Source organism: Coenobita brevimanus, chromosome 96 (assembly GCF_032717465.1).
Source record: "Coenobita brevimanus isolate Jiangsu-jjx chromosome 96, ASM3271746v2, whole genome shotgun sequence".
Taxonomy (NCBI): domain Eukaryota; kingdom Metazoa; phylum Arthropoda; class Malacostraca; order Decapoda; family Coenobitidae; genus Coenobita; species Coenobita brevimanus.
In genome coordinates this window covers 31,377,461-31,389,937 of record NC_137049.1, presented here as the reverse complement: position 1 = coordinate 31,389,937, position 12,477 = coordinate 31,377,461, and the positions used below count along the sequence as shown (strand labels likewise).

General features: G+C 45.9%; 1 protein-coding gene across 1 annotated transcript in view; it reads left to right on the top strand.

Annotated features, from left to right (window-relative positions):
* The window catches only part of LOC145413547 (plexin-B-like), an 889,679-nt gene that overhangs the window by 730,068 nt on the left and 147,134 nt on the right, over window positions 1–12,477 (top strand). Inside the window, exon 5 of the mRNA XM_080283243.1 lies at window positions 7,270–7,402. Coding sequence (XP_080139369.1) covers window positions 7,270–7,402 — 133 coding nt within the window. The remainder of the gene's footprint in view (window positions 1–7,269; window positions 7,403–12,477) is intronic.

Below are 12,477 nucleotides of genomic sequence, written 5' to 3'. Positions count from 1 at the left end.
CTCTCTCTCTCTCTCTCTCTCTCTCTCTCTCTCTCTATCTATCTCTCAACCCTGTTTCCACTATATATCTTTCCTCTCTACCATTTTTCCAATCCCTCTGTAGTTTCCAATTTTCTCTCATTTCTGCCTCTCTCTACATCTTTTCTTAGTTTTTCTTCCCACCCATTTCTTCAAACCTTTGTTTTCTCCTTTTGATCTTCCCTCAACTTTTTCTCCAGCATTGATCTCCATTTTCTCTTCTTCTTTTCCTCTGTATCCAGTCGTCGCCACAAATCATCATTTTCCTTCCAGCATTCTTTTGTCCAGTGTCTTCATTTTTTCCCCACTCCCTGATGCCTTCATGTACCCTCCAACCTCCAGGCTTTTCCTTCTTCAGGCCCTTTCTTTTTACCCTCTCCATGTGTCCTGCATTTCTTCTGTCCTCGTCTTATCTAATTTTCTGTTTTTCTTCAAGCATGCCCTTTCTCCCTCCCTTCGATCATCTTCCTATCTTTCCATTTTTCACATTTTCTCCATTCCTCTTTTCATTCCCTATAATATTCCCTTCTTTCTTTTCCAACCCAGCCTCTTTTATCCATTCTCCTAGTCTTTCTTTTTATTCCCCATCTCTCTTCATTTTTTTTTTTTTTACTCCATCACTTTTTCTTTTCTTCAACTCCTTCCCGTTTTCCAGCCTCTCATATTTCCACTTTTTATGTATATCGTCATTTTCTCATTTACTTTCTTTTAGCCAGGTTTAAATTATTTTTACCCATCTTTTTATGTTTCCTACTTTTCCTCGTCTCGTCATTTCCACCTTTTTCCATTTCTTCCTTTTCAACCACCTTTTCTTTCTGTGCTCTCTTTTCCATCAAGCTTTACAATCTCCTTTTCCTCTCCTCCTCTCTCCTCCAAAATTCCCTCCCTTCCCTCCACACCGCCGAGAAAAACAAGGACTTTGATAAATAGATGCAGATTTGGAGGGTCGGAAGCGTTTTCATCTCCCCAAGAGGCTCCTCGTTTACAGCAATTTTGTGTGGGCCTCCCCCGGCGCCTCTCTTCGTTTTCTCCTCTTGTCTTGCTCGGGTTGAGTGCTCTTATTTTCTCGTTTTCTGCTCCTGTTTTTCCTTTTCTTCCTCTCGAGTTCTCTGGGTTGTTTTATCGTCTGATGTCGGGTCTTGGATTGGTTTGTGTGTGTGTGTGTGTGTGTGTGTGTGTGTGTGTGTGTGTGTGTGTGTGTGTGTGTGTGTGTGAGAGGGAGAGAGAGAGAGAGAGAGAGAGAGGGAATTAATAGAAGATTGTGTAATATCGCTGGCTTGTCCCTGTTTTCTTCTACCAGCTTCAGCTTTTCATATAATATTTAATCTTCATGCTGTCACCCATGCTTTTTCCTATGTTTTCTCTTCAGACTCTTGGTTTAGGAATCTCATTGTTTTCTCTTGTTTTCTGGGTGCCTCCTGTGCCTGAATCAAGTGTGAGCAAATGCAGTTGTTAGATTATTTGCCTTGTTGCTTTTTCCTTGCTAATTCTCATAACTGTTTACTTACGTGCCTCTTATACTTTTTCGATATTTTATTGTCTTAATCTTCTTTTGTTTCTACTTTTCTTTTCCTTCTCCATTCTTTATGTTCATTTGCTTAACATCATTCTTACTTGTGAAGCCTATGCCCAGAGTCGGACATAAAAAAAAAAATAAATAAATAAAAAAATAACGGTTCGTGGAGTAGGATCACATTGAGACGCCTCTTATGATCTGGTGACGGTAGATACCTTTTGTATGATTGCAACCACCTGTATGTTTTGTGTGTGTGCGAGCGTGCACTTAAGCTGCATGCATGCTTGCCTGTGCGTGTATGTGCGCGCGCATGCTGGTGCATGTTTGTGTGCGCGCGTGTGCTTTTAATTATTCGCCTAATAAATCAACTAAGATAATTTGTTCCGCACCTTTGTTACTAATGCAAGATTGGGAGAGAGCATGGAAATGGAGGGAAAAGCAGTTGAGTAAGAACAAAAATGATAATACAGACAGCAGATATGGAGAGATGAAAACAGAGTTGGATAACAAGTACTGTAGGGAGGGTGGCGCAGAGAGTTGGGAGGTGAGTGACAGTAAGGACTGGGAGGGCGACAAAGGCGAGATGGAAGGAGTGCAATTTGTGTGGGGGAGTGGGCTTGGGGGAGAAGCAAGGAGATGTAAGAGGGAATTGAGGGATTAGGAGATGACTGGGAAGGTGGAGAGGATTAGTTGGGAGAAAAGATTGGAGTGCAAGGATTTAGAGCTGAAGGAAAGAACAGAGGAAGATGGAGCACAGGGGGAAAGATGATTTAGGGGAGATAGGGAGATATAATGAAAATGATATTGGAAGGGAAGGTGGGTGGGAACTAGAGAGAAAGTGACTAGGAGGGAAAGACATTGAGGGAGCTAGGGTGTGTTTGAGAGAGAGAGAGAGAGAGAGAGAGAGAGAGAAAGAGAGAGAAGAAGAAGAAGAAGAAGGAAAACAAAGGAGATTGATAAAGTAGAAGTGAAAGGAAGATAGAGGACCGGTCAGAGTGGTGAAAAGTACGAAAGGAGGGAGGTGATAAAGCTAAGGAAGGGTGAGGGTGGGGAGCAGAGAGGATTAGAGAGAGGAAGAGGATAGAGCAGGAGAGCAAAAATTAGATTGCAAGACAGGGGACAAGGGAGAAAAGTCGGGAGTGGACTGGCTTGGAGGGGAGAGCAGGGTAGAGGACAAAGACAGGGAGACGATAGAGAGCATGAAAGATAGGGGAGGAAAATGTAAGGAAAAGAGAAGATGGTAGCAATAAAGAGAGGGTAGTGATCAAGGACTGGTGAAAGGAGTAAGAGAAACTGGATGAGAGATGCAAAGGATGAAGGGGAAGATGGGGAGAGAGAAAGATAGGGAATGGGAGCAAGATAGGTAGGGGAGAAAAAGAACAGTACCAATGGGGAGTAGGTAAGAGGGGAAAGGAGAGGAATAAAAAACGGGATGGGAGGGGAGACACATGGAAGGAAAGGAGTGAAGGAGGAAAATCGAGGAAGGGTGATGGGGAGCAATGTGTCTGTGCTGGAGTGAGGAGAAGAAAGAAGGAAGGGAGTATAGAAACAAGACCGGGGTGGGTGCGTAGGGAGAAGGAAGGTAAGTGGATGGTAGGGGAACGGGAGTAGGGGGGGGGGAAGGGCAAGGGAGGGAATGGAAGGGAGCAAGGACCAGAGGGAGATGGAAGGGAAGGGAGAAGGGAGGGAATGTGAAGGGAGAGGATGGGGAGCAATATGTGTCTGTGCCGTAACGAGGCCCCATAAGCTGTAATGACCCGATCCTCCCTAATGACCTGATCTGCCCTAATTAAAGCGATCGGACCCCTCCTTTCACCCCCACCTCTCCTTCCTTCCCTTCCCTCACCCTCACTTTATCACCCCTCCTTTCTCCCCCACCTCTCCCTTCCCCTCCCTCACCCTCACTTACCACCTCTCCCCTTCTCCATCATCTCTTGTTCCATCTCATAACTCGACTTGGCATTCTTTAAATTCACCGTCCTTACTCTTCAGTACTTTCCCCGCATGTCCCCTTCCCCCCCCCCTACTTCATAATCCCCTTTTCCTCCCCCATTTCTTTCTCTGTCTTTTCCCTCATTTCATCGCTTCTCTCCTTCCCCGCATTTGGCTCTCGTCCCCCCCCTCCCTACTCGCCGTACATGGCTCACCCCCTCCCCTCCATAGCTATTTCTTTCACCGCCCCCTCCCCCGTTTCCTTTTACCCTGTCATCCTATCCCTCCTCTGTTTTCCATATTACGTCTTTACATCCACCCTCCCTCTTAAAATTTCAATCTCCTTTTGCCCATTAAGCAACATCTCACCCTCCACCATTGTCCATCTGCTTTTTTTCTCCTCTATTATCACCTCTCCCGCTTCTCCCATCATTTCTCTTGTTCCGTCTCTGAATCCTGCTCACCCGTTCTTCAGGTTCCTATCTTTCTCACGTCTGTATCCTTCGTGTCCACCACTCCGCTATTTTTCTTCCACAGATTAATGTCTCTAATCGTAATGCAGCTTGTCCTGACATTTATTCTTGAGTACTTCCATTCCCAATTACTCACTCATTTATTTTCCTGTCGTGTCTCCCTTTTCCCCCTTTTTTTTTTTTTTTTTTTTTTTTTTATATACTGTGAATCAACATGTCGCCAATATTTTCCATTCACATTTTAAATTTACCCCAGCATAATCTCATCATTGTTTCCTTATTCCTGTATCCTTCGCTGACGATCATTCTTTCAATATCTCCGTTTCTCTTAATTTACTTTCCTTGTAGTCTGTAGTTGGCTTCTTTTTCATTCGCTCGTCTTCGTTCATGCTTCGTTTGGTCAGTCTGTCCGTGACCGTATCACTTATTCTTCTTCCTCATCATCTGCTAACTTCCTTCTTGTTCGTCCACTCCCCCAGCTCCCTGTCCCTCTAGGCCTCACTCATATCTCACTTCGCTAACTTACGCGTTCATTTTTTTTTTTTTTAACCTCCCCAGTCCTTCCTTATTACTTTTCTCCTTTGCTTTCCTAATTTCCCTTTAGTCCCACACACACTCCTTACTTCCTTATTCACCTTCGATATCACCATTCTTTTTTTTGTGTTCCACCTCATACTTTTCATTATCCTACACTTCCCATCTCTTACTCGTCATCTCTTCAGTGCTCCTCACCCATTCCCTTACTCACCTAGTCTCAGATCAACAATCATTTGCACACTCATTCGTTTTCCTCGCATCTCTACTACTCATCTTTATTTTCATTCCCGGCTCCTCACCTGCCTTCACATTTCCCTTTTTCCCCAGTTTTCACTCCCTCTTCCTGCTTCTTTTCCCACCTCAGTCTTTCTTCTCTCTCCTTCCCTTTCATGTCTGCCATCCCACTCCCTTTTTGCTTCCTTTCCCTCTCCTCCCCATACTTCTGTCTCCTCCCACTCCCCTCCTCCTCCCACTCCCCTCCTCCTCCCACTCCCCTCTCTCCTCCCACTCCCCTCTCTCCTCCTCCTCCTCCCACTCCCCTCTCTCCTCCTCCTCCTCCCACTCCCCTCTCTCCTCCTCCTCCTCCCACTCCCCTCTCTCCTCCTCCTCCTCCTCCCACTCTCCTCTCTCCTCATCCCCCTTCCCTCTCTCCTCATCCCCCTTCCCTCTGTCTTCCCCCTTTCCTCTTCTCTTTCCCCTCCTTTCTTCCCCCTTTCTCTCCTCTCTGTCTTCCTTCTTCCCCCCTTCTCCTCTCCCTTCCCCTTCCACTCTGTGCATCCCCCTTTCCCTCATCCTTTTCCCTTCTTCCCATCCCCGTTCTTCTCCCTACACCTTTCTCCTCTCCTTCCCTTTCTCCTCCCTTCCCCTCCTCTCCACTCCCTTCCCCTCTTCTCCACTCCCTTCCCTTCTTTCCGCCGCTTCCCTTCTCTCCCTCCCCCATCCTTTCTCTCCCTGCCCCTTCCTTCCTCTCCTCTCCTTTCTTTTTCCCCTCCCCTTCCTATCTCATCCTCTTTCCCTTTTCATCCCTTTCCCCTCATCCCTTCCCCTCCTTCTTCCTTTCCCCTCATCCCTTCCCTTCCTTCTTCCTTTCCCCTCATCCCTTCCCCTCCTTCATCCTTTCCCCTTTCTCCTCTTCCCCTTTCCCCTTTTCCCTTCTCTTTTCCTCTTCCCTTCCCTTTTCCCCTCTTCCCTCTTCTCATCCCCTTTCCCTTTCTCCTTCCTTTCTCTTTCCTTCCCCTTTCCCTTTCCTTCCCCAATCCCTTTTCCCCTCCTCCCTCTTCTCATCCCCTCCTCCCTCTTCTCATCCCCTTCCCCTTTCTCTTCCCCTTCCCCTTTCTCTTCCCCTTCCCCTTTCTCTTCCCCTTCCCCTTTCTCTTCCCCTTCCCCTTTCCCTTTCTCTTCCCCTTTCCCTTCCCCTTTCCCCTCTTCCCTTCCTCCTTTCCCCTCTTCCCTTCCCCCTTTCCCTTGTCTCCTCCCCTTTCCCCTCTCCTCTCCCCTCTCCCCTCATGTAGCTAATCCTCACCGTTCCCCCTCACCTCCCTTTGGCCAGGTCTCGTCATGTAACAGATGGCCAAACAAATTGCCCACCTTCACCCCATCCCCGGCACCGCATCCCATCACTTAGCCCTGTGTGTGTGTGTGTGTGTGTGTGTGTGTGTGTGTGTGTGTGCCTCTCTCTCTCTCTCTCTCTCTTATTAATTGATGCGGATTGTCCATGTCAGTTTGGTTGAGTGCTGGCTTTGGCTGTCTGGTACGTGTGGGTTGGGTTCGGCGCTTGTATTCTGATGTGTATGTACAGGTATATTTGTATTTTCGAGTAGGTGTGTGTGTATACAGGCGCCAGGTGTATGTGGGTTGGGGAGGGGAGGGGCATGAGTATTCGGAGGTGGATGTGCAGCTTGTGGATTCGTATGAATGTGTTAGAGTTTGCTGTTATAACTTGAATTGTTTCTTTAATTGGGAATCAAGGTTAAACGGTTAATGACTATTATCAACCCCTTTATCCCATGAAGTGTTGCCTAAGCTGAGTAAAATCGTCTTAACAGTAGCAGTGTCAACGAAGTTACCGTACTGAAAGGCTTGTATATGCAACGCCACACAGCAGTTCATCATATTGCATCATGTGTAGCTCTTCTCGTACCGGATGGAGAAATCTTGTAACAAACACGCATCGGTTACATGTTAGAATGGTGTACATGTAATTGTCATTTATAAACAGTAGCGTTATAATTACCCAGTGATGATGACTAGGAACACTTTCATGTGGTGGCACTGATATAAGCAGTCGGTTTAACTGCCTAGCTTTACAAATGTCCTGCAGTTACTTTCCGATCAACCAAAAGGATTGTGCATGCAGAAGAAGAGCAGCTTCTACCTGCAGTCCGTTGGGTTCTCATTTCAGGTAAACCTGGGGCTACAACAACAGTTACCACTACCACCACTGAGTGAGTCCAGCCGGCGTCAGTATCAAACGTTGGCTCACAGTTTATTTTTGCTGTTGCCAAATGATAGGCTTTGATAACTTTTTGGTGTAGCTGCTGATTGAAGTTTTGAGTAAATCTTCTTAGGAAGTTTAGCATACTAAGTTTGTACTCTAACCGTTGTAATTATATTGTTATGGCGTTTAACTTTGTTTTGCGTGATTAAAATCGTGTGATATGAACCAGAAAAATCTTCAAGGGATTCCTTTGCATGGGAAAGTGTTTTTTTCTTTGTTACATACAAGATGGTGAGAAGGGAGTTTTAGGGCAAGTAAACGTAGGCACAATATAATAAGTCTGCTCTCTCCCCCAGGTGCACGGTACAGTCGGCCTGCCAGAAAGCTACTTTCTCGTCTCCACGATGGCTCAGCTTCGGTGCAGGACAACAGTGCATCGACTTCGAGATGATCCTGCCTGACCGCCTTCCCATCGACCAGGATGCCACCGTGAGTCACCTGTGTTGATGTTGGGGCCGTATTATTATTATTACTGAAAGTGCAAAAAGTACAAGTAAACCCTTAATTTTTGGCTGTCGTTAATGAAATGCCTGTTTTTGTAACATGTGATTCACCTGCATCACGTATTATAGAGTGCAATTAGCAGCTTTGACATGAACATTTTGGTTCAGAAATGACCAAACTGGAGGGATTTCCGCACTTTCGAGGTCTTACTTTTAATAATCCGGTCTTTAGTTGTTAAACCTGATGCTTCAGCTCAAAGCTATTCAGTGGAAGTAAATATCGTGTCCGAGTGAGCTTCATTAACTTACCACACACTTACCTCGGGATTCATTACGACAAGTGTATTTAAAGATTAGCACTGATCAGTCAGTAAGTTTATTTCAACAGATCAGAGTTAGCCGGTACTATAATGGCCGAATGTCCAGCTATATACTTGAAGATCGGGTTGAAATTCAGTGAGGTATGACTTTAGATACAGATCTACGGCATACGGCATATTGTCGACACATCTCGGTCAAGTTGGCTGCTGTGGGGAATCTTTTGATAGTATTATCCGGTGCATTACACTTTTGTCATTGTGTTGGCAATTTTGGTTCACTAATCGAGTAAATTTAATAAAAAGTTGTTGCTCTTGCGACATTGGAAATTCCCTGCAGTTCACTCACCTGTTTATCGTCTCAGATTCTCAAATTATTAAGATACAAAACCTGCTTGCCATTCTTTGTTGAATAAGATATCCGTTATTTTCCGAGAAACTTTTAGCAGGATTTCAGATTTATGAAGCTTAGTATATATATGTGCCTCGTTTTTCATTGCCCCAAACCAATTTAAATTTGTACGTACTTTTCATTTAATTTATTCTGCATTTTTTTTTTTCAGCGTTAGGTCATTATGTTACGCAGTAGACCTGTATTTATACCCAGTTTTTCATCTCCTAGGTCCTTGCATAGATATTTTTAAATTGATATACTTTACAGTTTCAGTTTATATATATTACGAATTTTGTTCAGCGGTGGGTCATTACTTGGTAATGTATTTCCCAGATCCACTCCAGATTCATACATATTCTTCAGTTACAATACTTTCCAGTGTCGTTTCATATACCGTACTTTACAAATTTTACGCAGCGGTGATTTATTGTGTTAGTCGATATATCTATACCTCATTTTTCGTTTCCCAAATCCATTTAAATTTCATACGTATTTTTCAGTTAATATCCTTTTTTTTTTTTTTTTTCCACAACGGTGGGTCATTACGGTGCCTGGCTTTATGATTTCACCTGACCCGGGGCCAAGCCTCGTGCTGCCCCCTGGGGTTTGCTTGGGGGGGGAGGGGAGGGGCATTGCAGGGGAAAAGAGAAAAAGAGGGTGGGCTGCAGGGGGAGAGGGAAAAGAAAAATGAGCTACGGGGTCATGTGAGAGCGCCATTACCCGGGAATGCATTACTGGGGGTAGCTCTGGGGAGGCGGGGGTGAGGTGAGAGGTAGGGAGATGAATAGGGAAGGCGGTTGGTGAACAGGTGAGGGGAGGTAAGTGAGCAGGGAGGGAGGGAAGTGAACAGAGAGGAAGGGAAATTAAAAAGGAGGGCAAGGGAGGTGAACAGGGGCGGGAAGGAAGAGTACAAAGGATTACCAAGGAAAGCAAACAGCAACAGACCTGTTGTTCCTTTCTTGGCTGTTTGATATAGGGAAGGTTATAACTAACAAAACTAATCTATCAGCTAAAGACGAGGATAGAAAAGCAGGTGATATGGAGGAGGGAGATGAACAGTGAGGGAGGGAAATTGGCAGGGAAGGAACGGGGGAAGTAAACACGGAGGAAGGGAAGGAGGGCAGTGAACAGGGAGGGAGGGAGGGAGGAATATGAGCAGAGAAGAAAGGAGATGAACAAAAACTTAGAGAGCGAGGGGGGGGGGAGACAGAAAAGCGGGAAAGAAAAATGTGGAGCGGGAGGGAGGGAAGTCATTGGTAGGGAGGGAGTTGGATAGGAAGGAAAGGAAGTTGTGATGGAGAATGGGAGCTGAATAGGTGAGAAGACTGATTGGGAGATTGATAGGAAGGGAAGGAGGTGGAGAGAAAGGGAGTTTAGTGGAAAGCAATACGTGAGGAGAAAGGGGAATTACGTGTATCGTTGAGAGAGAGAGAGAGAGAGAGAGAGAGAGAGAGAAATATCACCGCAAACAATAAACAGCAAGACCAGTGTAATGCTAAACAGCATAAGCAAGAGGAAAGCACCGAGACGGAAGAGCTGGAGGCAAGTTGTGGGAATTCGGAGAAAGAGGTTAAAGAGGGGGATTTGTGATACTGGGAAATATTGAGAGAGAGAGAGAGAGAGAGAGAGTAACAAGTAGCGAAAATAGGTTAGGGAAAGAAAATAGTTCTCTTGATGGGAAGAAATATGACTAAACTGGAAAGGCAGGACACTCAACAAACAGCATGGAGAAGAAAAAGAGGAAGGATAACAGCTAGATGGGGAGGGAACGTGAGGAGAGAAACAGAGACGTGAGGGTGGAATGAATGGAGACCAAATTAAAGTAACAGCTGAAGAGAGAGGGAGGGAGGCAAGAGAGGAGGAAACGAAAGTGGGAAGGACAGTATGGAAACAGAAATGAGACAGAACGTATGCTGCACATGTATAGAAGTAAGAAGTCATTTATTTGCAGAGAATAGGATATGAAGATAATTAATGTAGAAAGCGAGATGAAGAGAAGGAAGATAGCATCGATAAAGAGAGAGAGAGAGAGAGTAAAGACAGGCAAATTCAGATGAGGAAAGGGGAAAGTCAAGGAGAATAGACGAACAAAGGAAAGAGGGGGAGAGACAAAGGAGGAGGAGGGAGACTCGAAGGGAGAGCAAGAGGGAGGTACCTGAAAGAGGGAGAGGTGCCTGAAAGTAGGGGGGGAAGGGACGGAAGCATGGAAGGGGAAACAGGAGAGAGGCACGTGGAAGGAAGGAGAAATAGCTGATGGGGAAGGAGAGAGACTAATGGAAGAGGAGGAAAAGGATTTTTAAGGGGAAGAGTAAAAGTGCACATAAGGGAAACAGGGGGGGGGGTACTAGAAAGAACCAGGAGGGAGGCGCGCGCGCGCGCACACACACACACACACACACACACACACACACACACACACACACACACACACACACACACACACACACACAGAAACTGTAGGGGAAGAGGGGGAGAGGCAAGTGGAAAGAATGATAGAAGAGGCGTGTGGAAAGAAAGAATAATGATAGAGGCTCATGAAAGGAAAGAGCAAGTAGAGTGGCACGTGGAGGGAAACATTGAAGGGACTAGGTGGGCTCGAGGGAGGGGAAGAGGAAGGGAGGATGAAGATGGTTGAGGGGAAGAGGGGGGAGAGGGAGGATGGCGGCGGAGAAGGAGGGTGGAGGGGGGAGAGGGAGGGAGAAGGATATAGGGTGAGGGCACGTTCTGCACATGACCCCCGCATTAACCACCGCATTCCTGCACCTTGCTTGGTTACCCTGCCCTCCCCCCCCATCTCTCTCTCTCTCTCTCTCTCTCTCTCTCTCTCTCTCTCTCTCTCTCTCCGTCTCAGATATATTCGTTATTTTTATACTTGCAGATTTTTTCTATCATACTCTTTTTGGCATTTGACTTTTTTTTATCTCTGCCATTGTACGTACGTGCACTGGTTCTTCTCTCTCTAAATACACACCTTCCCACTCTCACTTCCTGCCCACTCAGTTGCTTATCACTCTCTCCATTCACTTTGCTTTCTTTCCACTTACTCCTTTCAGTCACTCTCTTTCCACTCACTTTCTTCCCACTGACTTCCCACTCATTGTCGTCCCACTCTTTCTTTCCATTCACTTTCTGCATACTCACTCTACTTTCCTCGCACACACTTGACTTCCTGCTCACTCTGCTTTTTCTTCTCCATTCTCTTTCCATTCTTCCCACCTACTTCCTTCCCACTCACTCTCTTCCGACTCATTCTCTTCCCACTCAATTTCTTTTCACTTCCTTCCTTCCTACTCATTCCCATCCCACACATTCCCATCCCACTCATCCCCATGCCACTCACTTCCTTCTCATTCATTCCCTTCCCATTCATTCCCTTCCCACTCACGCTTTCTGCTCAACACATTTCTTCCAGAGGCATTTTCTTCATAACACACTCTTTTCTCATCATTTTCATTTTTTTCTCGTTCAAGTATTCATGTTATATTAAGGTGTACCTCCCGACCCAACCTGTTTCCCTTATTTTTCACATTATACTTAGCCTCTCTCTCTGCCATACTCCTTAGGTGTGTTCCCCTCCTAGCGATTCTCTCTCCGTCTTTTCGGTTTATCCTCCATCATTCCTCCTCCTCGCTCGTACATTTTTCCTCGGGAACACGTAGGAGGCATCAGCAAACGGTGGTACATTGTTGGTACGGTTAGGATGTAGGTGCAGTGCGGGTGCTCCTTGATGGAAGCTTACGGTACGCATTGAGTGTAACGTTGATAATGTGCAGGGTACAGTGTATGTGCAGTGAAAGTGTAGGGAAGATGTAGATGGCGTTTGGGTGCAAAAGGTGTGGGTGCTGTGTGTGTTTAGGGTGTGGTTGTATTTGGGGCATGAAAGTATAGGACAGGGACAGGGTGCGGTTCCAGGATGGTTGCGTGTACAAGTGCAAGTGCGGAATGGGTTATGCAGTGTGAATTCTTTTTATCGGATGTTAACTCTTTCACTACGATGACACCTTTGTAGTTTGTTCCTGCTGATACCGGACGTCTTTATTCAGTTCCCCTGGTGGTGAAGAGGTTAGAGAGCATTATCTAAGTTCTGTTCAGTATCCTAGGACATTAAAATCGTCAGGAGATAGCAAGCATAAACTAAAAAATAGCGTCATGGGACTGAAGAATTTAGAGGTACACTGAATGGATAGGGCGGGAAGCGGTAGTGGGTGTAGGTGTGGGTACACTTTGCTAAGGTTCGGTTCGAATGGAGAGAGAGGGGATGTAGAAGTGGTGTGGGTATGAATGTGGTGTGGGTGTGATATGGGTGCGGTGTGGTGTGTGTGTGGGTGGGTGGGTGCGGGTGTGGGTCGG